This window comes from Papilio polytes, unplaced genomic scaffold, assembly GCF_000836215.1.
Source record: "Papilio polytes unplaced genomic scaffold, Ppol_1.0 DF824292.1, whole genome shotgun sequence".
In the NCBI taxonomy this organism is placed as follows: Eukaryota; Metazoa; Arthropoda; class Insecta; order Lepidoptera; family Papilionidae; genus Papilio; species Papilio polytes.
In genome coordinates, this window is record NW_013524912.1 from 636,470 (window position 1) to 662,220 (window position 25,751).

Sequence of the window (25,751 nt, forward strand, 5' to 3'; positions counted from 1 at the left end):
TCGAGCAGATTTCTGCGTTCGCGCCATTCAAAAACGGCCGCCAACACCTCCGCTTCCAACACCCACGGCAGAGAACCGGCCAGGGATAATGTTTGAGTACCTAATATTATTCAATTTAGGATTTGGGATTTCGCAATAACATGTCTAACTATGTTTAAGATGAAACAACGCCACGAAATCGTTCAAAGATCTTACCGTTACGTAACAAGCATGTACTGATAAGTAAATACACATTCAATTACTTTATTAGTATTGCGTTGCATAATAATTCAACCTTCACCTAACTAATTTAGTTTCAATTACCCCGCAAGTTATACAATAATGTACAGACTAGGTACATTTTAATGTATCAAAGTTTTGACATTCAACATTGACCATAACATGAACTCACCACGACAGAGTGTATGGCACCGATCCTGGCACAGGCGAGCATGCAGACCACCGTCTCTAAGATCATCGGCATGTAGATGGAGACTCGATCGCCCTTGGATACTCCGATGTCCCGAAGAGCGTTCGCAAACTGACAGACAAGATCCGTCAACTTCTTGTACGTCACACGGCTGTAATCCTCAGGACAGTTACCCTCCCTATAACAAATGATAATTCTTTGATTATTCCAATATCTTATACGGTAACACAAACAAGACCGGTTTTGAAATCACCTTGAGCAAGGTTTATACAAGCCCGTACACAAAAAGGAATAAAGGGGCGCGAGTGCCGCCTCTTTATGCCCTGGACAGACGCTCCACCACACCCTTATCTAAAGACGATACAGGACACAACCTAAGTTTTATTAATTCATCCAGAAGGTTACGAAGAAATCATAACAAGAGATGCCTTGTTCGGGATACCATTATCTTTAGATACTCGGGAAGTACGCAAAGCGATAGATGGAAAACAAGAGGCACGTAAAACACTTCTATTATCTTTGTTCTAAATTATTATTCCCTAAAAACTTAAATGCAACTTATAGGTGTAGAGCAAGTCTATAGATGGGTGTGGACTTATAACCTTTGTTACGTAGGTAAAAGGTCGGTAATCATTTAAAGTTATTCTAAGCGCATCTTCGACCTCCAACGAAGAATATATATAAAGTCATTTGCATTAAAACTCGTACCATTATGAAAATAGCAAGTACGAGTATAGTAATAAGACACTTTTAATTGTACTGTTATATATTTACATTGAAGTTACCAAATAAAATGTAGTTTGAAGGATATATGATGCAGAGAAAAATGATCGTTGTGAAATTTTACAAACGTTAGATATTTTATCTTATCAAAAGTAAATAGTATTGTTATCTGATGTTAAATCTTAAAACACGCTATTAAAGAACTTTCTGTGAAGTTATCAATGTGATCTTTGAACGGGAATTCCAATTGCAATTGCAGACAAAAAAGAAGCAGTAGATTGGTGCGTTTTAAAGTAAATATAGAGTAAGATACCTTCTTTCGAAGAGCGAATGTTAGACTTAAACATAGTAGAAAGATGCATTACTACGAAACATCTCCGACTATCGAACACCAGACAAAGTTATCGAGCGGAATTGAAGAAGTTTACAAATAAAGTTGGCCTTAGTTTAATATGGAGTACCAATTTGGTTTGGAAGATTTTAGTCAAAGAACCTGTTGTAGTGTTCATTATTAAAAGCATGTGAGTACAAATAGGGAATATGCGTGAGTTTTTTCTTTTTTTTAAACGATTCTACCTGTTATAAAATAATTACGACCATTTTCGAGCGACTAAAACGCGACCGGAGTTATCATGAGACAATTGACGTCAATCGTCATATTCCATACATAACATACGCTCAGATGTCACTTCGATGTAAAAAACAACAAAATATCTCATCGCTTCTCAAGGTCAAAAAGTCAATTATCGATTCAAATAAGTGGTAATTAATAATTCTATTCATTATATTTTTATTTTAAAGTTGGTTTTGATATCGCGTTTACAGTGAAATACTTCAAGAGTGTATTTCTACACAAACTAACGTAAATGAACTGTGTATTAACAACACAGCGACGCCATTAAATAAGTCACTTGCTTCGACCAATAATGTGCGTTTTAGAACTTAGCGAAAGAATTTAAAAAAAGATACTTTTTAATGATTAAATTTTGCCACTAAATCACATTATATTTAAAAGAATCTTTGCAGAAATGTTTTTATAGTAATAAAGTATAGTTAAAAAAAGTTTGGTACAATTTGGCGTCATATGCATATTGCCTATTTGCAGCTTAAGTAAATCTTTAAATATAAAATAGAAAAAAGAAACAATTGTACCCTCCACATCGCTCAATTTCGAATTGAAGTGTTCGACTTTACAATTAACACTGTTAGTGCGAACTGAGCTGGCCTTAGATGTAGATTAGGTAGACACTATCAAATAACATATGTGTGCCAAGTTAATTCAATCAGTAAGTTCGTTGCTACATTTTAAGTTCAACGCATTGTTAAGTGGTATCAAACAATGTTAACTTATGACTAATTAATGCGTCCCACATTCATAAATAATAAACCATAATTAATTGAAACATTCATTGAATGTTACAGTTCATTGTTACTGGTCGCAAAAAATTAAAAAAAAAAGGTATAAAGTCATCTGATCTTTTCGATTTTTATGCTTGCGTCGAATTTAAAAAAAATATATTTTACCGGAATATTCTTTTATTTTTTAAATGTACCGCGTTAAGCCAGCTATAAACATGTTGTAACTGATAATTTTATCGGAAAAGTCAGTGTTCAGTTAAACACTACATACGCACAGCATTGATGAGTTCGATTATTCAGTGAAAACTGTCAGAGCAGACCGACTGTAGCGGGCTTTAGATAAATTCTAGCTTATTTATAGTCAATGTACCGTAGTACTAGCACATTATAAATCATTAAACAATTAAGCGATACGGAACATTAGCCGCGCTAGTTTTATTTGGACACGACTATTTTTGGAATAGAATGTAACACGGAAACGCGTATTCGTTCCGATTAGCGACCGCAAGGTTGGTAATTGACTACGAATGTATAGTTATTGCCCGACTGACAGGAGGGTAAATCCATTTGCATTGAGACCGCATGTTACCTAAAGGATAAGACCAATTTTCGGACATTTCATTCCATTACTAAGTATCTCATTTGTCAATCAAGTTAAAACTTTCAATATCAATGACCAAATGCTTTCAACAAGCGATTGTTAAAAAAGGATATTTATAGACTCATTGAGAAATATATACTGAATATTTATGTTGCTAGAAAGGTAGCAATTGCTATTTCCGTTGACCTTCTTATGTCAAATAGTCAAAATAACTTCCGTCGATCACGAATTAGAATACAAGATCAAATCAAATTAGATAACCTACTGTTTTATACAAGTACCTATTTTTAATTTTGTAATTACATATTGTCATACAAATTGTTTTAAACATTATTTATGTATCCGTTTAAAAGTAGTTAATATTTCGCTTAGCACGATTGCAATATGTACACCCTTAAAATGTTTCCTTAAACAGGACGCTTTAGAAATATTTTATAGTCTGAACAGGTAGGTATATAAAAAACATCGCTATATTGCAAAATATATTGACATAAGTACATGTAAAAGGTACATCTTTATAATTTACTTATACTACGTAATAATGTTTTTCTTAATTCCACGTAGACGGTGTTGCGGGCTAAAACTAGTATGTAAATTAAATATAAGGTGGATAAGATACAGTCGCAAAATATAAAAGAAGGCAAAGCATTTTTGCAATGCGAGAGGAGGTTTTTATTGTAACAACAATAAACCACTTACACAACTTCAGTGTCAACCGAACGTTGGAACTGTACAGTTAAAACTGAAGGTTCGTAGCGGGTTTTACAGGCGAGGCCGATCATGATTGCGGCAATTTGGAAATGCAGCCTTAGGGTAGTACCTACTTAGGGTAGAACTTAAAGTTAAAATCTGTTTATAAAATTGGAACAGCTAGAAAGACATTGGATACGTGAGCTCAATCTCCTATCTTTTTATAGAGATTGGTCTCTTGTAAAACAGAAATTAAGGCAATCGAAGAATTTAAATAATAAAACCAAGATAGCGCTTCGCAATAATTGGTGTTAGTATGATTAAAAATATGGCAAATGCAATTCAATTAAATAAAAAAAAACCTGACCCAAAACAAACGTAGGTACTTTTAATTAACACCAATAAAATGCAGTTATTAGACATGTCATATTGTGTCGACCTTCCGTAGGAACAAGGGCAGACTGATGAGGACAAAACAATACGTTTGGGAAACGAAATTTTCAACGAATTAGCTTGTATGGCTTAGATTATATTTTTATATCGTAAGGTGAAAGGAATATGAAAAAAAATAGAAAACCGCAAAAAACGCGCCAAATAGACAGCTGTTTATTGTATGGGTCGCTTTTTATTGGAAGAAATAATGTTGCCATAGGGAATATTTTAAAAAATTTAGACGATTGACCATATAGTATGATGCAATTTTAAGAATCGTTTGTAGTTATATAATATGTTAAGAAACGCTAGAAATGAAATGTATTCGTGCAGGCAGTCCTTCAGCCGGCCTTGTGTAACTGACCTAGATACAGCATCCCCGGGGGACGAGCCCGGGGACGACCTACTTCAGCACTATCGAACCTGTTCCCACACGATCGATGAAGCCACAAAAATCGTATTATTTCACATCTAATGAATAATATGTCTGTGTGTGGGAGAATTAAAAAGTAATTCTGACATTCACTGAATCATAATAGTTAGTTACTTTAACCCTCAGTATCGATATATCTTTTAACTTTGTTTTCGAAAATCTTTTATGCTGTGTCTTCATTTGGATGTTTTTTAAGTAAAGTAGGAGGTGAGAATTATATTAAGTCAAATGTCATTACAATCTTAGAAAAGAACATAATAAATAATTACGAAACAACAACGGTCGTAGATTCGTAACAAGTCATAAAAAATTACTGCGGAAATAGAAGGTTTAGTAGAGAGCGCCCTAGAGCGAGGTCAAACTAAGGAGGTCGACCGGATTGGTGATTTTTTAACATAAGAAATTTTAAAATACCAACATCCGTACAAAAGTATGGGTATTCTTTTGTTCAGTTTTATGAATACAATATTTATTTTAATTAAAAATATCATCATCTGCTACAAAGAGTTGAAAATGATTAATTTGTTTGATTTTTAGTTTTAATTTAATATAAATGGGTTGTTATTAAATACCTTACGTCATTTAATTTTTATATTAATACCTACAATATTACACGATAATAGACGAAAAAAAAAATAACGAGTGAAAGCCAAGATGATATAATTTTTAAGGAGTTCAGACTAGGAACACCCTTGAAGTAAAATAAAACTGCACAAACCTAAAAGAAAAGAAAAACATCCCGGTGGTTCTTTTAACAAATAAAAAAATCAAGGTTCAAGGTCTATGAGGAAAAAATCCTATAAAAGTAACATGGCCAACAACATACATTACACAAAAGATTAACAAAATAAAAAATTAGATGAACGAAAAATCAATACGAATGTGCGCCGTCTCAGAGATTCGCTCAGCTGTCTATTGATTTTGAGATATGATGAGTGGGAAATTTTACTTACCAGTAATATGCGATTTTATCTCCATAGCCTTTCCTCACGTTCCTATCGAGAAGATTGAAGCAAACGTTGGTGACTGCTCCGTCCATCCATTTCACGAAAATATCGCCTTTGGTTATATCGAAATTGTACGATACGAATTTTCCCGGCTGAGGTGGGGTTTGCCAATAGAATTCTTTCGCCATTTCAGACCAAAATGCCTCTGGTTGCTCAAGAGATACTCTATGCATCTCTTTGTATTTATCGAATGATCTAACGCGAGATTTTTCGACCACATAGTCGGTAGGATTGTACACGCGCGACATTATTATTGAGCGCGTTGTTACCGATGATTAAGGAACAACCACTCACGATAACGTTTTCTCGACGACTGAATGGATTTTTATTGGTAACGCCGCGCCGACGCGAACCGATGCCGACCGAAGTCCCGGACTGCGGGTGACCGACGCTATGACGCAGGCATGACAAGCGCGTGCGCTATTCACACCATACTGTTTTCCCGCGTAAATGTAATACTTTTCGATATTATTACATGTTACAACTGTACTATTGCATGAGATTATTCGACTTTAGGTTTATCACTGTCTCATTGTTAATATGAAACTACTGCCAATTATTTGTGTAAACAATAAATATTAATTAATTTGCTTAACGTTATTTAATGTTTATTGTATCACTTTGGTTGGAATACCTAAAACATAAAAATAGTTTGGTGTTGTAATTTATTTAGGTAATTATAAAGTTTTATATTTTTGCACATCTCAGATAAAATACTGCCTAATTTCAGAGTATATTGCATCTTACAGCGTAGTATGTTCGTTTTTTTTAGAAGGATAGATTTTAATGGGATTAAAATAAGAAACTTTTTATGCATGTGTATATAGAAAATCTTTTATTGAAATCACAAAGACATAAATTATTTACCTTCTGATATTACATGCAGTTCTTATTAATTAAATACAATAAATTAAATATACTATACATTTAAATTGTGATTTTGATTTTCATACTTGTGATATCTGTGTTTACCTTATGACATTTGAAATAATATTTATTTTGTCTATGTAACATCTATTTGTCTTATTGCAAATACATAAAAATACATAAACACGTATAATACTAATTGACATATTTATATACAATTTTATATTCCTACATTTATTTTTGTATTTCAGTCGCCATTCTTATACCAATTAAGTATTTGATTAGTCTTGTCATTAAAAATTTAAAGGTTTACAATGAAATTACGTAACATTAACAGTTATAAAAATAAGATAGCCATAAAAAGAAATAATTTAATATGTTTTTACAATTCCCTTCAACAATTTAACTAGGGCATAAAAAATAAATAATGACCACCTTAGAAAAATACAAAAATTTCATACTACATTAAGACTAAGAAGTCACTTGTGTTTTTTATATAAATTATAATACAATACGGTTTAAAATTAGTTTCAATTGTTCATAAACACTTTTTTAACACTGCAACACTCATTAGTTCAGTTTTTCGTCCACAGATGTCACTAAAAGTTATAATTCTTTTGACAATAGTAAATATCATCTACCATTCGATCTATTTGGGTGTTGTTTTAGTCTGTGCTAGGTGGCTAGCGATATAAGTCTCCGTCGTCTCAACTTGCGTCCCCATCGTTTCCAAAATGTGGTCACACAGTATATTACAGCCACGATAGCGAATAGAGTTAGGGCTCTATTAGCTAAACTTGGAGGCTCGTATACAACTTCAGGGTGTGAACGGGACGGCGCTGCGCCGGCGCCCCTCCAAGCTCTAGGAGCGGGCTCCGTACCCTCTACTTCTGGAGCACCTGCAAATATACATATACTAACTGCTGCGAATCCGTCGAAATTAAAAAAAAATTATGCTCATGTGTTCTTACAGACTATTCTACTATGCCAAATATGATCGAAATCCGTTCAGCCGTGAAAACGGAGAACTAATAACAAATATCTAAAGATTAAAATAATAGTAAAATATCAAAATTAAACTTTTGCAATAAAAAAAAAGTGCGATTTTGATAAGTGTTTAAAAATTGTATAAATATAGCCTATGTTACTGATAACATAGCTAATGGTGTAAGAATTTTTGAAATCGGTCCAGTAGTTTTTGAGTTATTTCATACATGCAAAAATATAAAATTTTTCTTTTTATTATTAAGGATTTGAACCAATGTTTCGAAATTAATAATTATTACTCAAATTTAATAGTTTTTAACATTGTGTTTTAGAAGTAATAGAACTTTATAATGTTGTAACTGAATAACTGACTGAGTAGTAGACAGTAGCTAGTCAGTCTGTGAACATACGCATGCAACTGTGCCGAAATATCGGCAGATTAAACGTAATTGGGGTAAGAAACCCGTATCTTATGCAACGACGGATCCAGAGGGGGGGAGGTCAGGGGGGTCATGGCCCACCCTGAGCTGGTTGGTCAAGAAATTGACAAAATATATAAATATTACCACCACTACTAAGTGACACTCTCCCTGGCGCCAAAGCATCCAGCTTTGATCTTACGTATATTAAATTTGTAAAAACTACGACTGTTTATACAAAATAATATTTATTTAAAGTAAAATGATGCAACATCTGCAGATAACAGCGCATATTCACAGTATTGATTAAATACTAAAGGTCATTAATTTTGAAATAGGTCAGTACAGTTCGAGTTGAGTACTTGGCAACCGTTGTTTTCGCAACTAGGGCGTGTATTTTGGATTCAATAAAATGAAAAAGGCAATATAATAGATAATAAGTTCATTATACTAATATTATAAATGCGAAAGTTTAGATGGATGCATGTTTGTTAGAGTTTGTAGCCTAAACGGCCGAACGGATCTTGATGAAATTTGGCATAGATGTAGAGTACAGTCTGGACGAACAGGTAGCCTTAGTTTTTGTTTTACTTCCAAGTAAGTCGGGGGCGAAGCTAGTAATTATATAAATTAATTCAAAATGCTAAGATAGATAAACAAGTTGTCAATTTTTAATAAAAAAATCGACTACATGTTCATTCTCTTTGGAATTATAAAAATATTTACTACTGTACTGTTCCCCTTCATCATCAGTCTGTCCCTTCTTTATCATCTCCCCAGATTCGCTGGCAACACTCGTGGGAACCTTTTACCCATAAATGCATGATGATGCATTTATATTAGTCTTCTATTCCACACCCAATAGATTATTTTTTGATAAAACTTTATTTTTCCCTTGATCTATGTTCAATTTAGGGTATTTAAAAAGAAAAACATCGTGCATTTACGGGTTAAAGTTAGTATACCTATGCTCCGTGGGTCGGTGGGTGCGTGTTTAGGTGCTAGGGTGCGTGCTGCGGGGGGCGCGGCCACGGGGTGTGGAGGGAGGGGCGCGGGCGGGGCGCACGAAGGCACCGCACGAGGCCCGCTACCATCAGACGATAGTACACGAGAATACATATGTAGTCGCCCACCCTCCGCCCGTTGAGGCAGTTCTGTAATTTCAATTAAAAAAAAACAAACATTTTTAATATCGATGGGTGAAAGGCTTGTTTTAAGCGCCATTAGGTTAATTGTTCAGGAGAGCCATTTAAAGTTTTTATTTTTAGAAAACGACACCTACGTTTTGATTGTTTCAAGCGCCACAAAAGTGCTCTGATCTTTAAGAAACCCTGTTCAAACGACGCAGAAAAATTCGCTGATTCTGAATTTATATAAGTCAATGTCGCCTAATGGCAGTTAAAATAAAAAGCCTTTTACCTGTCGATATTATAAGTTAACAAACGAACAAGCGGCCACCTAAAACCGCCGAAATGACGAAGCGACCGTTGCCAAAAGATATCCGCAAATGAAGTACGTTTCCTACTCTTAAAATATTACTACTCATATTCATATTATACTTTACTACTTTGCTTACAACTTCATCTAATTAAAAACAACCTTGTAGACTATGTTATCTTTCAGACCGGTCTACGTCTATTCCTTTCGTATCGTATTTATAACATCATCAACTTGCCCTTATCTCTTATGGAGGGTCGGCACAGTATGTGCTGTACTTCCATACAGCTCTATCAGCCGTCATATCTGAAACCACTCCTTTCTTAAGCATATCCTCTTTTACACAAGCCATCCATACTTTCTTCGGTCTTCCTCTTCCTTTTCCTTTGTAGCCATCCACATTCATTCTTAACACTTTCTAGTTTATGTCCCCATCGTCTCGTCGCATAACATGTCCATACCACGCTAACCGTTACTTTCAAACTTGCTCTAATATATACATTCTTAACTTTATCCATTCTTGTCACACCACACATCCATCTTAACATACGCATCTTAGCCACATGCAATCTCTTTTCATCCGCAACTTATAATATCGTATTTATAACATTAGTAAGACATTTTAGTACGTTATGTGCGCGCACATAACGTTCACAAGTTCGCCTACTGTGAAAGATAAGTATTTATATAACAAGATTATATCTTATTTTATTTGCATAGTACAAAGCATAATAGATATCAGTAAAATCTCACCGGATGGTATAAGATGTACGTCACGTCTCCTCGCGGCCGCGGCATCCCTCAGGGAGGCGGGCAAGTGTCCGCCCAACGCGTACTGCAGCGCAGCAAGCAGTAGCCAATGACAGGGCCGCGACGACCCGCCTTCAAGACACGACGAGTCACCATATACCACCACACGACCCGCCTAAATACAAATATACAAAGTTCTATAACACTAAAGTTAGCTTACTGAGGCTTGAAAGATATATACATAACATTATTCCAGTCCATCGAAATCAGCGCTGGATTACAAATGGAAATGTTAATCCACACTGGAATGCACTGTGCACATATAGTGCGACAAACTTAACTGACGAGAGAGATTCTTGCGGTTACATCTGTCATCAAATATGTAAAACTTATTAGGTAAGTTTTTTTTCTACCTCTCTTGTATATCCTAGCTTCCGACATGCAAAAATAGTTATATTTCTATAAATAAAGTAAAAATAAGGTCTATCCATAGTTTCGAAAGAAAAAATCCATATTTCGCAAAGATGTATTTGTGTTGATGAAAACTAAAATCGCATTAAAAAAATTGTCTGTGTGTCTGTCCGCAAGCCGCTTTTGTTTCGGGTATTCTCCGAAACGGCTGGGCCTGTTTTGATGGGAATTCAGTGGAGGATAGCTGACGTAGACGAGCAAAATAGGATTTATTTTTTAAATTCCGTGCTGTCAAAATGGCGCCTGGACCTCTATCTCTGGAACGGATGGATCGATTTTAAAGGGACTTTGAAGGTGAAAGCGAACGAGAATATTATAGACGACCATTTTTAAAACTCTTACGAAATTTGCGGGCGCCATTTTTAAAAAAAAAAAACAAAAGAACATAAGACAAACAAAAAACTCTCAACATCCATCCGCCAACTTACCTGTATCTTGTAACCTCAGTCGATGCAAACAGGCGGTGGTTCTACTTCGAGCTTCATAGAGAAGCCTACCTTCACCAGTGAACTGGTGATGTAATGCTGAAATGACGTAAATTCATCACAGAAGCGACATTACATGAACACAACCAACACGGACCTAGCACAAACACGAATGAAAGTAAACATCATAGATGTATAATCTATAGATACCTAATTCCGGAAAACAAAAATTAACAAAAGGTTTTTACAGTGATTAATTCAACTTAAACACACTTCGAAAATCGATTACCAATTAGACATTCCATCTATAGATTACATATCTATGGTTAATGTGTTAAGTACATTATAAAACGATAAACTTATCTGGCTCCGTGAGATGCGCTATTTTCGATTCACTCTGTTAAAGAAAACGTAAACTAGGAAATTAAAACAAGTAAAGACAATGCGACAAAAATGTGTTTACTTTGGAATAAATTAGTTTCACATACTAACGGATCTGATAAGTTTGTCGATAGTGTTAAATGTTGGGCTTACTTTAGGCAGTTTATCCACGGTGTCATTTGTGAATTCCCTGTTGCCACTGTCAGTTTGCAGGAGGCCTAATATCGGTACATCAACTGTGTGGTCGGTGCCCGGCGCGCCCGCACCCCCGCCCTTCTCACCGGACATTATCTAATAAAATTTAATATTATTATATAAAGACATTCGTAAAAAAGTTAGTATCTATATCAACATATGTGAAAACAAAAAGTAATAGAGTAGATATTCTAACAGTTGTATAAAATGTACTCATATAAATATAAAAAAAAAATAAAATAGACTTTTATTCAGTCCTACTTATAAGTTAAAATTAAATAAATAAAAGTTTACAACTGTACAGTTTTAAATAAAAAAAATTAACAGCAATACTTTTCTAGTATTTCCTTTTGATTATTTTCTACAGATCTGTTTGAACGTAGACTTGAACAAAAAAATGTTATTCGATTTCATTTACTCTAATTCAAATAAAAAGTCGAAGCTAACAAAGCCATCCCTCTCGTTTTCTTAGAGAAAAACAGAGATAGCGTTAGGATCTTTGAGAACCGCGATAAAACTTACTTGTTGTCCTTGATCTGATAATTGTGCAGTAATTAATACACCATGTTTTGGAAAACTATGTATATGTGTTCCACTCGCATAGTACATTGGGTGGCCGCCTAGTTTAAAAGCACCTTCAAATACACGGTCGCCTAGTGCTATCTAAAACAATAATATAAAAAACACATCAAAACAGACAGACCAATATTTTATAAGTATTAAGTAAAGTAATTTATAAGAGAGTAATTGAATCATTGTATTTCGTAGTTTTTATTTATATAAAGTGTTTATACACTAGCTTTCACCCCCGACCCCGTTCGCGTAAAATTTAAAAAACAAACAAAAGTAATTATCTTATGTGTTCTTCCAGATGCTCTATGCCAAATTTCATCGAGATCAGTTTAATCTACAAACTCTAACAAACATCCATTCATTCATCTAAACTTTCACATTTATAATATTAGTAAGATACATGTACAATCGGGGAATTTGGTGATGTTCAATTTAAAAGTTACAGTATTTTAACATTTAATGCACATTAATGCGGAACAATAACAAATAGGATGGAGTTTTTGAATGCGTACCAAAAATGTCGGTTTGTAGTACATGGGTTGCTTTTTTATTATAATTCTAGCTTTCACCCGCGACTTCGTCCGCGTGGAATTAAAAAAAAAAAACAAAAGCGAGTAGCCTATGTCTTTTTCCAGAACATTGTCTGCGCCTATACCAAATTTCATCGAAATCCGTTCAGCCGTTTATACTACAAACTCTAACAAACATTAATTCATCTAAACTTTCGCATTTATAATATTAGCAAGAAGTAAGATTTGGGCAACTCTGGCACATAATGAAGGGAGTTTGACTCGTTGAAAGGAACAATGCAATTTTTCTGTAAATGGAACACTGCGGATTACCGCGCCTGTACATTAGATTATTTTTAACAAATCTGTCCTAAGAGTAAATGAATCGGCGCTTACTTGGTACATGCTTAAGAGATCATTCAACGCGGGAACATTGGCACCTCCCGTTTCGGGAATCCACCTAAGAAAAGCAAGATTTTCATATAAAAGTTCCAAAATCAGTTACTTCCAGGATTCTATAAGACAAATAAGGAAATAATAAGTTTGCTTACCATTGCCGCGTATTCTCGTCGTAGAATTTAACGTGACGAAGCAAAGAGGCATTGTACCAGTCAGCGAAGACTAGCAGCGATAAACCCGAATCCACTGCTTTCTTTAGTGCAGCCATTTCTTCGGGAAAATATTCATCTTCGGGATCAACTAACAGCAATGCACCGTACAATGATGTGTCCACACAAGTCAACGGAGTTCCTAATTAAATATAATTTAAAGAGAATCTGAACCCATTTTTGCAGCCACTTAACAGCATCTATACAATTAAAAACTGTTACATTTATGTTTCAATTCACAAACTTAAACAAATAAACGAAACTTTTCGCTGAAACTCGATAATTCCATAACATTATTGATGATTTTTTAAATCACTATTAAACAAAAGCTTTTGTTTTGCCACCGAGAAGTTGAATTAAAAAAGAGAGAAAAAAACCCGTTGACCAGTGTCGGAGACAGTTTCTAACAAATGTCCATCCATCTAATTTATTTTTTATTATTAAGAAGTTAAAATAAAAAGTCAAATATCGACTGCAGTCACTTTGATTTGACGTAGTATTTAGTACTAGCTGTACCCGTACGGCTTCATCCGCATGAAATTATGAAAATTTGGGTGCCTTCAAGAGGTGAATGTGTTTACGCTTTATCATATTTGTATAGATTTGTTTTTGACATTTTACCCATGACTTCTAGATAGAATCCATGTTCTCGCAGTCTTCGGTACATATCTCTGAAATTTGTATGCACGTGGTCCGCATGCCAGTCCAGCGGGTCGTGTTTAGCTCGCAAGTCGTCCCGCGGGAAATATCCGCCAGGGTACCGCAGACTGTGGAACTGATCCCATAGGAGACGACGGGATCTTACCGGCACTGGTATTATACGTGCTCTATAAAATACGAAACCTTTAAGAAATGTATTTTAAAATTTTTTTTCAAATATATATAGTAAAAAAATATAATAAAAAAAAAAAGTTTCTTTGAAAGGTAACATCACCACGTTTTTTAGATTTATTTTCTTATTAATTGTTTGTAAAGATCCAAACGACGAAGAAGATACTATTTTTTAATTTTTTTACAAACACATCTCTTAATTTTATCAAATATCTTGGCGGTTATACAATTTAGGTATAAATATAGGGATTTTAGAGCCATCAAAATTAAAATAATTTACACCTATAAAAAGGGAAATATGTCTTTGGTTAGTAACAGAATTCTGTCAAATTGCACAGATTTCGCTTCTATTTGACATATGTCAAATGACAAAAACAAAAAGAGCAGTCTCTGGCGCCATCAACACAAGATTCCAGTTTTTGACCGCTTAAATATATCCCTCCAAAGGTTTTTTTTTACTTAATATAAATAATTTTACCTGATTGGCAACATAAGGGTTGTATTTATCATCGTTCGTTCTTTAGTTTCATCATGACTTTCTATAGTTATATTTACGTGGCCCTGGAATTAAATAAATAACAAAATATAAGTACATATTCATGTCAGGATCACACTAAATAAAAGTATACGATCTCTGTCTACCCCTCTGGGTTACGAAGGTCTGTTATGTTGTATATTTCTTTTAGATATTTTAGAATTATTTTAGTAGGTAAATCTAAATATCAAGTAATCAAAAGATTATTATAGTGGAATTCTTTACTTTTAGTACTAGCTATGGCTCACGACTTCGTTTGCGTTAAATTAAAAAAAATAGTATAATTATAGCCTGATAATAATCAGTGATAACATCGCTTTTTAAATATGCAAGATTTTTCGTAATCCAGTAGTTTATTCGTGAATTAAATACATACAAAAATCCAAAAATACAAATCTTTCCTCTTTATATCAGTAAAGATAAGTTGACAAAGACGCGGCTAACTGGATTCGCTAAAATAGCGAAACGGTCACCACAGACGGTAGTTTTTAGCAGGTATATTACCTCAACAACCCCGTCAAAGTCAGCACCCTCTTGTAGTACAGAGAAGCTGAGAGCAAGCCAACCAGACCACGGCCAGAGTATGGGGCTATAATCGGCTGATACCGATAGCAACCCCCCATTGGGTAAATGGGGGTGCCATGTCACCTCTTTCTATAAACATAAATAATTTTAATTCAAAACCAGAAGATAAGTGTATAATAATAGAAATTATTTCAATAATAAGGTATTATCCGTTACAGTGTTTTTGATGATTCAAGTGGTTTTTAGACCTCGTGCAATATTGATCCGCTAAGAAGTTTGAATACGTTAATACTAAAATATATTAAGTAATTTTGTTTCATTACTATAAACAAAATGTATACTAATTAACGTAAGATTGGAACTAATTGTTACTTTTTAAACGACGTCAAAGAGTAGTTTCTCAATTTTATAGTGTTTTTTTTATGTATTTTTATCGATTACTCTGCGATTTATGATAAAATTTACGCGATTCTCTTTGTTTGACATGAAATAACTAGCATTCGATCACATTTTTTTTTATGTCATAGCTATCCAGTAGTTTTTGAGTTTTTCGTAAAAAATATACTGAAAATAGGAAATTTTAAAATCGGTTCCCTTTATTGATACTTTTAGGATATTTCTCTAGTTTGATTGTTAGAAAACATTTTACAAGGTTTCTTACCACATCTCCGGCAACTCCTAGCCCATTAACAACGGTAACATTAGCGATAGTCGGTTGCGCGCTATAGTACAGCGGCTGTGTGCAGTACGGCCACATGTAAGTGCACTCCGTTAGATCCATGTAAGGCGGACTTAGACTCGCCTGTGGCGTATACTCACGTAGGAACTGCGATAATATAGTAAATACAAAAAATGTATTGTAAAATAATCAGTATTGCGCTCGAGGATCGGCACAACACTAGATCATTGGCATACACGTCTCAACACTACATCTGTCAATGTCATTCGTAATAAAAATGGCGCGACATTTTGATAGGAATTAGTAATGTGAGTAATAAAGTTAATGATGTTGTAACAATTATATCAATGTCTGAAGTAACAGTGGTCGTGCCCGCTTTAACATGTTAGCAGTGCAGGCCGGCACGCCTCCACTAATACCACGACCACGCAGAAGACAGGCGGCAAATGGAAGCAATTCCGTGTACAGTCTGATGAGTGTGGTGCCAGAAGCCTAATTTAAGTCCCTTTCTCTTTACCACCCTTTTCTTATAAGGAGAGGATGGGAAGGGGAAGTGGATTTGACGGCGGAGGAGATGCATAGGAAGGGGAAATATTCTCTTTATGTGCGTCTCCTCCTCCGACGTATAAGGGTAGGCCACACATCTGCAATTGCGGATGTCTATGGGTAGCGGTTGCTTCGCCATTTTGGCGGATTCAGGTGGCCGCTTGCTTGTTTGCCACCTTATATTATAAAAAAAAATAAGTAAAAGGCAAAATCCAGATCTCAAGTAAGACTTTGCCACTGAATCTTTTGATGGTTTAAACGACTATTGTGATCACTTAACTCTGAATTAATGATTAAATTATTTTATGCTAAGATGTTTGCTATCATTTTCTGTCTAAATCTGTCTATATATAAAGTAAGCGCCTGTTTATTTACTACTAGCGTTCGCCTGCGACTCCTTCCGCGTAAATTTAATAAAAGAACGTAGCTTATGTGTTCTACCAGACTAACCTCTACATATATGCCAAATTTCACAGAGATTCATTCAGCTGTTTTGGCTACAAACTCTAAAAAACATACATCCATCGATTCATCCATTTAAACTTTTGCATTTATAATATTAGTTAGACTGTTAAGATGTTTATTTTATTATTATTTTGTCAAAGAGAAAAATGATGGCAATAAATATTGACATAATTATAGTTTGTCTAAATAATTTAGAATAGTTTGACAATTCATTTAAAATTTAGTAGTGATGGGTATTTAGTAGTGATGTGTAAAATCAGTCATGAATCTTATCGATTTTCGATTTTTATGCTTATAGAAGTTGGAATCGATAGATTCATAGCTATAGCTTATGAATTAAAAAAACACTGTTTTTTCTCAAATTAATATATACCAGACCATAGAGTAAATCAATGTTTATTAGCCGTACGTAATAGAATTGGATTTCGCTATTATTTCTGTCATCGCTAAATTCTCTACACTCTAATCAATACTAGAATTATCCTCTAAAGTAGTTAAAAAGAAAATAATAATTTTAGTTAAGTTCGATAATTATTTAAACCGAATGTCGATAGTTCATAATTGTTGACACTACGACACTTGTCTATTAAGTACGGCATTTGGTTCATACAAATTGAATTGGATACTTCATATGCGTCATTTATCAAACTAATCTATCTTATTTAGTCAAACTAAAATTCAAATTAGTATTGTATATGTGTTAACTATATTTATTGTTCTTAGTACGTGAACTACTAAGATATGTCAGTACCTGGTAAGCACTAATGAGGTCAAGTTTCCCGTGTCCTTGTTCAAACATATTGTACCCGGGGAGGCGGCGTGCGGTGACGCATAACGCCTGTTTGACGGCAGCTGGCGTCAAATGTTGACGCGGAACGCCACTAGCGAGCAACGCAATCGCACCCGCAACCACGGGAGATGCAACTGACGTACCTTGTGTCAAAAATTGACATACTTTCAGAGAAACTTAATCTACAAACAGCACTATTATAAAGATATTTTATATTGATAAGAAAACCGATACCGTGTTAGTGTAGCACAACACTAAATGGGCGGAAAATTGACGTACATGTCCCTTCTCTATAATAACTGTCATGTCAATACAAGTTTTAAAAATAAAGCTCCAATCATGTAGCACGCACAACTATGTGCGATTGTCGATTGTTTCGTAGCCAATTCAACTGTTTAGTTGCACAGCTAAAATTTAAGTAGTGTGCGAACAACATAACCTCATATCAAAGCGCGACTAAACGGTTGTGCGATAGTTTGGTCATATATTTGCGCACGCTCTTATTATTGAATACAATAAGACTGTTTTAATTACATTAATGTCCAAAACTAAACAGTTTCGCACAAAGTTATTGACTATTAAGGGAGTTAATTCATGCAGATTTAGTTTGGGAAATCTACACTGAGTGAATCTTTAGGTAACTTTTGATATCTGTCATGCTATGCAAAAGCAAAACTTAAGTATAAGTCTTTTCAAATATCTTGTCGGCTCTGATCTGCGATCCCCTGTATCCTTTTCTACTTAACATTGGGTTCTATGAAGGAATTCATACGATATTCCAATTTTTGCACAATACTATACAAAAGCACCTAAACATGCAGTCTGTTACCGTCAAAGTGATAGAAAATTGCCTTCCGTCCTTCTTCTGTGACTAAAGTGCGATCAATTTATCTGTCCCGGTGAGAGTATCGTGAATATCATAGTAATGTTTAACACATACCACTGAGAGATTTACAACCGCCAGTGACGCTAGAGCCGCGAACGCCGCTGCCGTATGTCACTATATCTGGTTTCATGCGACCGTAACCCTGGAATATTCAAAAATATATTAATATAAAAGTCCCTAATCAGTCACTAAGGGACACATTACAACTCTAAGAGGTTGGTCGGATTAAAATTCCTTTACTGTTTAAAGTAAAATTGGAAAAGAATTCCATGAAATTTGGCACAGGTTTAGAGCATAGTCTGGAAGAACACATAGGCTACTTTTTATCCCGGGAATAGTTACGGATCCCGTGGGATACATTTAATTTTTTAATGTTTACTCGATCGTTCTGCAACTGGTGTACACATGAGATAAGGTTCATCTGGTTCTCGAGGGATACGTAGCTTTTTGTTATTTATATAGTTCATATATTTTCTAATACCACGCGGACGAAGTCGCGGCCAACAGCTAGTGAACTATAGTTTTTATAATTTCATGCGGGCGAAGCCTCAGGGGAACAGCTAGTATATAATAAACAGCTATAGTCCCTAATCAAACACCAAAGGAGATTTTTCGTCTCTAAGCGGTTATCGTGATAAAAATTTCATTTACTGCTTAAAGTAAAATAATAAAAATAAATGTTTAATACAAATTCCTATGAATTATTAAAAAACCCATTTGTAAACAAATTAAATTAACTTACATTAGGCAGTTCCCAAGTTGTCATTCCCCTTGATGAGAATTTGGCGATACGATCATCGAAGCCAATTCCTCCAACTCCGATAACATCCATCTGATCCGCTGGGTTATTTAGTGTACCGTACAGTGGCCCATCATTGCCTATAGCGGACACCATTATTACCTGGAATTACAATCATCTTATCTTAATAATAATAATAAATGCCTTATCCTACTCCCGTAGGGTCGGCGCACCGGGTTTTCGTCCTCCAAAGCACTCTATCATCCGTCATCTCAGTCATCACTCCCTTCTTGATCATGTCACCTTTTAAGCAATCCATCCATCTCTTTCTAGCTCTACCTCTACCGATGTACCCCTCCACATTCATAACTAACATCCTTCTTGTTACATGCGATTCATCCCTTCTCATAATAAATACACTTGAACATAAAATACAAACGAGAATAAAAAAGACGTTAACTATTTAAAATCAAAACTAACAAAAAACAAATTGCCGAGAGAAAAAAACACTAAACATATTAGACATTCTAACCATGTGTTGCAATGCAGAACTGATAGGGATCTTACTAATATTATAAATGTAAAAGTTCTGTTGGATGGATGTATGGATGTTTGTTAAAGTTTGTAGTATAACGGCTGAATGGATCTCGATAAAATTTGGCACACATGTAGAACAGTCTGGAGGAACACATATTTGCTTTTTTTTATAAATCCCCGCAAACGGAGTCGCGGGCGAAAGCTAGTTTCCTTTACGCAATATGCAATATCTGCAACAATACCTGCACATACATCTGCAAGGTATTTCAAGGACATATTTAGGTGTCAACAATACCACAGGGGCCGGCAGAGTTGGCTAAAACCTAATCACCCTTATAGTCTTAATGGCTTAGTATACAGTAATTTCAACATGTAAATTAGTATTTTACTTTCAAAATTATATTAATAAATAGTCGCAGAGATTTTAAATACTACTACATATTATAAATGTGAAAGTTTAGATGGACGGATGTTTGTTAGACTTTGTATCCTAAACAGCTAAATGGATTTCGATGAAATTTAGTACAGATGTAGAGGATAGTCTGGAAGAACACATAGACTGCTAGCTTTTGTTTTTTTTTTCAATTCTACATGAACGGATTCCCGGGCGAAAGCTAGTTTTAACATATAAATTAGTATTTTACTTTCAAAATTATATTAATAAAAAATCATAGAGAAATTAAATATAAATTTTTAACATGTAAATTACTTTTGACAAAAAAAAAAAAATAAAACAATTTAACTTAGGTTTTAACAATGATTTTAAAATATCATACGTATATAATTTATAACACGGCTAAATTCATGTGGCAACTTTTGGTGTAGGCACCGACCAGTTTCAGACCCATCGGGGGTTCTACACCGAACGTTGCCACATGAATTTAGCCGTGTTATAAATAATATAGTACTAGCTGTTCCCGTGCGACTTCACCCGCATAAAATTATAAAAAAAAATTTTTATTGTTTACATGTGTCAAATTATTAATTGCAAATGTCAAAATGACATGACATGATGACAACCTTGCTTCCTTGATGTTGGCAGCAACTTATGGTCTCTTTTCTACATTAGGGCATTTATCCAAAATATTTACCCCCTAAGTTTAACAGCGTGAAACTAAATAGCCTAAAGCGTGACGTAAGTGTGCGGCTTTTTATTAGAAAAAGAATTATTCAAAAATATGCTGTAATTGCTGACATGTTAGGCAACAAAGAAATGTGTGTTTACGCTTTATTATAATAGTATAGATAATATCTCACGAAAATTTTAATAAGTTAAAATCCTACCTTATTAGCACTTAGCTCCCACACTTTATCAACAAATGGATGATCCATAAAATCTGGTCCTCCGATACTCAAATTAAGTACATCAATTTTTCTCATAATCGCATAATTGAAAGCGTCTAGAAACCACGATGTGTATGAAACCTAAAAAAAACGTATAATTTAATAATTAAGCCGCATATACACTTTTGACAGATCAAATAAAGAAGAGATATGACAACGGAAATATACATTTCTAAGGTAGGCAGCAAAAAAGACTATTTTAATTGTCTCCCTATTATAGTAACTACCAAAGTAAGTGTACATTAAATACGAGAAATCAATACTAAGAGACTATTGATTGACCATCAAACAATGAGTATGGTACAGCCTTTCATAAAATAAGTTTTTTATGTAATCTTTGTAAGATTAAAACCCTTAAAACTATAAGACCCTTTATAATTTGTTTGAAGTTAATAAATACCTGATTATCAGTAAACACTCTGAATATATGTAAATCTGCATCAGGAGCGAATCCAAGACAATCAGCTCGAGAAGCTATCACTCCTGCTACAAATGTCCCATGACCTAATGCATCATCCAATGTGTTCTCTCCAGTCCAATCTGTGCGTTCCCTTACACGACCAAAGTGCGGATGATGACGTGCTAAGCCAGTATCAAATACTGCCACCCGTATACCTTCACCTAAATAAAGATATAAAATCTTACTAATATTATAAATGCGTAAGTTAAGATGGATTTTTGTGAGAGTTTGCTAAATTGCTAAATGGATTTTGCAGATGTAGATGATAGTGAAAAAACACATAGGGATAAAAAGTTTTTTAATCCACGCAGACACAGTCGAGGGCGGAAGCTAGTGTACAATAATTACTGCACTTTAAGACTCGAAGAAACCAAAACTAACTAAATGATCAATTTTTATATTTAAAATATCCCTGTAGGGTCAGTTGCAATTATTCTTAAAATAAAAAAAATGCAATCATAAACGAATATGCTTATTATTTTTGCCATAATTAAAATAAATAAATCTCAAAGTCAACATATGCATATAAAAAAATAATCGAGAAGTAATACGAGTGGCCTAAAAGACTCGCTAATGATAGGAGTTACGTAATTAAGTAGCACAATGATCTCATTGTTATTTGTGATTAACGATGTTACCACACCATAGATTGTTAGAATACTTAACGCAACTTAGAAATACCTCTCTTATATATGGTTCGAATAGCATTCAAAGCTAAACAAAAAGGATTTAAAAACTTGATAATTTTCTGATAAAAAATATGGTTTTAATATAGTACTTTCTGGAATAAAAACAAAGATACCTGTTACACCCAAAGACCATAGTAAATCTGCTTTTAACACCGAAGTTATTTGCCTCGGTACTGTTCTTAGTAGTTTTCTCGATGAATAACCTTCATTCTGCAAGAAAAATTATAGTCATTTTAATTTACATTAAAATCAATTAATATTAATCTTCGACTTTTACAATATAACATATTTTTTTTTATATAACATAAGATGGCAAACGAGCAAGCGGCCACCTGAATTCGCCAAAATGGCGAAGCGACCGCTGCCCATAGACATTCGCAATTGCAGATGCGTTGCCTACCCTTATCCGACAGAGGAGAAGACGCACATAAAGAGGGTATTTCCCCTTCCCATGCACCTCCTCCTCCGTCAAATCCACTTCCCCTTCCTATCCTCTCGTTATAAAAGAGGGTGGTAAAGAGAAAGGGAGTTAAATTAGGCCTCCGGCACAACACTCATCAGATGAAACGCGGAATTGTTTCCATTTGACGGCTGTCTTCTGTGTGTTCGTGGTATTAGTGGGGGCATGCCGGCCTTGCAGTGATAAGATGTTAAAGTGGGCACTACCACTGTCAAAGTTATATATATACAAATAAAGTTCCTTTTAGTTTAACATTAAATTATTAGAGATGCTGAGCATATATAGTAAATTCAGTAGGGGCATCAATAATTATTCTCTAGAAACATAATTGTCCAGAACATAATTAACATACCTCTCTCGGTTTCCTAATAGAGTTAAGTGCTCGCCGACGATGATTTCGCCATCCTGTGTATAAGCAGCCATTGGGACCACAATTTGAATCCTGTTACCAATAAAAAATCAAAAGTTATAAACATATATGACCCACCAATATCATCAGGAATTAAAAGTATTAAAAGTTCCACAAAATAGTTACAATCTGTTAAGACATTCCATGTGAGATGTAACTATTTTCGTTTGCATACTCACCTCCGGTACATATTTGATGGTGCGTTGAACTATCCTCTGAGCTGTAACTCGACGGATAGCGGGATGGTCTTGTAACGCATCAAGAGCTGCTCGACCACCATCATTCAATACAATCACATCAAAGTCACTCGGATAATCCTTTGCTGGATTTTCCCGTTGAACTATTGTCCAATTTGATACCTGTAATTTTAATAGTATCCACATAATTGATAGTACAAATATCGACTATGGGTATGTAAGATTGTATAATTAAATATCTTGACTTTACATGATTTTAAAAAAATGCAAACATTGCTATATTTTGCCTCTATGTAGCATTTTTACTCATTAAATTCGGCATAAAAAAAATACATCTCATTTCAAATAAACTCTGAATGAAAATACCTTCCTTTCAAATGATCTACATGAAAAAATATACTGTTTCATGATAACCATTTGAAATTGGGTATAGACCTTGTGTGTGACAATTAAATAAAGACATAACAAATTAATTAATTATATATGAAGGATTGTTGAAGTGCTTTATTCTCATACATGGCACCACTCTACTTTGGACACCAATCCCCCGCCCAAGGGGAAAATTAATAAAGTTTTTTTTTATTATAGTATCACATCATCACCACAGGTCACTATACGTCCCCACCGAGGGGCTCGGAGCCTAACCTAAGTCATAGTATACTATTTACAAAATATTTATCAGTTGTCATGCTTATTCCGCATTTATCAGAATGGTCATTCAACTGTGTGTAAATTTTTGATGTGTCTAATTTCCTGACCTTTCTTATCTAAAAGTGGGAATTTGACCCTTTTACATAAAGATACTACATCATATTATAATAACATCCTTTAAACATTTAGTAATAATCTATACTAATGTTATAAAGAGGAAAGATTTGTATTTTTGTATGTATTGAAATAACTCAAAAACGACTGGGCCGATTTTAAAAATTCTTTCACCGTTAGAAAGATAATTTATCTGTGGGTAACATAGGCTAATATTTTTTTAATTTCATGCAGCCGAAGTCGTGAGCAACAGCTAGTAAATAATACAGTTATTGTGTTTTATATTTATTTCTAAGTTTATCTCCCCAAACATTTATAAATACTAGTCAGTTTAGTAGCATTTTTCCTGAATACCATATGTCTGAGATACATTCATCCATTTAGGCTACAAACTCTAACAAACATACACAATTTTCGCATTTATATCAGTAAGAATAAAAAAAAAGAAACATCTAGTCGATACATTACCTTCTATATTTTAGACTATATTTAGAGTTTATACCTTAAACGGCTTAATGGATTTTGAAGAAATTTGGTCTAAATATCCCCTATATTCTGATCAAAGTCTGGAAAAACACAGGATACAATTCATCCATGAAAAATGTCAGGTTCCCAAGGGATAAATAGTTTTTTTGGTGTTCGTAGTTCATTTGTTCTTTTAACACAACACAAACACGAAAATAGTTAGAATTACATATACAAATAATTTATGTGTTCTTTAAGAAATTTCACAGGAAAACGATTCACATACAATTTTGAGATATTTTTCTTTTATCCCAAAATTATTTTTTTACCTTCTATTAAATAAATAGTATATACTTATTACTTATACCATAGACCACACAGCTTTTCGAAAAATAAATGATTATTTCTAAAAAGTAATTCACATGTTCCCGAAAAAATATCACAATTTTTAAATAACCAAACTTACACCGGCGTTGTTCAATGCAGCAGTGACATAATTTTCTCTTGCTCTTCGAAGAAAATACCCCCTAAATGTAATTATATGTTCACTTCCGACAACATCAGTACTAAATTCATATTCTACACCTTCAGAACTTGTCGCATTACATAAAACGGAGTCGGTTACTTCAGCAGAAAAAACTATCGTAAGTTTGAGACCAAGTAAAAACAACAGTAAATGGGTGCCCATGTTTTAACTTTATCAACTACACCATTACTTCTTATTTGGTTATTAAATTGACGTTAATTTTAAAGTTAACGGTTTTTTGTTTGTTAAATTCATTTTCATATATAATAATCGTGGAGTTATGAAGACAATAATCAAATGTATTTTTTAATAGATTTAGCAAACATTACGGTAGTACCAGGCTCTTGTGTACATAAAACTGCCAGTGTCACAGTGACATATAGAGTGACAGATGCCAAAAAATTGTCAAACTATAAATTCGTTATTTCTTCCGTCATAGATGGTCTACCGTTTTTTTAGTTTGATATTTGATTTTTATAGTTTTCGGAATATTAAAATAATTTTACTAGTATAATTTCTTGTACAACCTCCAGTTTCAGAGGTCCAGATTTTAAAGGGTATAATTTTTATATTTTTATAAGGTATAGTTTGCCCAGAACACTACTATCGGTGGTTTATTTCAGAAAA

The 25,751-nt window shown here is 34.2% G+C and overlaps 2 protein-coding genes across 3 annotated transcripts in view; both read right to left on the reverse strand.

Annotated features, from left to right (window-relative positions):
• The window catches only part of LOC106102944 (acetyl-coenzyme A synthetase), a 15,783-nt gene extending 9,792 nt beyond the window's left edge, over positions 1 to 5,991 (reverse strand). Inside the window, exons 1-2 of the mRNA XM_013282569.1 lie at positions 5,601 to 5,991; positions 392 to 587 (exon numbers count right to left, since the gene is read on the reverse strand). Of these exons, the coding sequence (XP_013138023.1) occupies positions 392 to 587; positions 5,601 to 5,902 (498 nt within the window). The 5' untranslated portion in view covers positions 5,903 to 5,991. The remainder of the gene's footprint in view (positions 1 to 391; positions 588 to 5,600) is intronic.
• A 543-nt stretch (positions 5,992 to 6,534) lies between these two features.
• LOC106102926 (membrane-bound transcription factor site-1 protease) lies at positions 6,535 to 25,487 on the reverse strand. Of its 2 annotated transcripts, XM_013282549.1 has the most exons (20): positions 25,065 to 25,487; positions 23,351 to 23,530; positions 23,115 to 23,204; positions 22,416 to 22,512; positions 21,554 to 21,774; positions 21,094 to 21,234; positions 19,276 to 19,434; positions 18,588 to 18,675; positions 17,609 to 17,790; positions 15,829 to 15,993; positions 15,147 to 15,296; positions 14,586 to 14,668; positions 13,898 to 14,103; positions 13,220 to 13,418; positions 13,065 to 13,128; positions 12,109 to 12,249; positions 11,545 to 11,682; positions 10,118 to 10,289; positions 8,893 to 9,081; positions 6,535 to 7,420 (listed from the first exon to the last, which is right to left on the reverse strand). In XM_013282549.1, the coding sequence occupies exons 1-20, from the start codon at positions 25,284 to 25,286 to the stop codon at positions 7,197 to 7,199; spliced, it is 3,111 nt and encodes a 1,036-aa protein (XP_013138003.1). In that variant the 5' UTR covers positions 25,287 to 25,487; the 3' UTR covers positions 6,535 to 7,196. The 2 variants fall into 2 exon arrangements, with proteins under 2 accessions (XP_013138003.1, XP_013138011.1); XM_013282557.1 differs by lacking the exons at positions 6,535 to 7,420; positions 8,893 to 9,081 and adding an exon at positions 11,014 to 11,109 and having other exon boundaries at positions 10,202 to 10,289.
• Positions 25,488 to 25,751: the final 264 nt, after the last annotated feature.

Bases quoted from the DNA above. Each gene is read 5' to 3' on its own strand.
- LOC106102926 (XM_013282549.1), bottom strand. From the start codon at position 25,286: ATGGGCACCCATTTACTGTTGTTTTTACTTGGTCTCAAACTTACGATA. The intron at 23,205-23,350 runs GTGAGTATGCAA...TATTGGTAACAG, and splicing joins CCATCAAATATGTACCGGAG to GATTCAAATTGTGGTCCCAA. The intron at 18,676-19,275 runs GTAAGTTAATTT...TGAATATTCCAG, and splicing joins CAACTTGGGAACTGCCTAAT to GGTTACGGTCGCATGAAACC.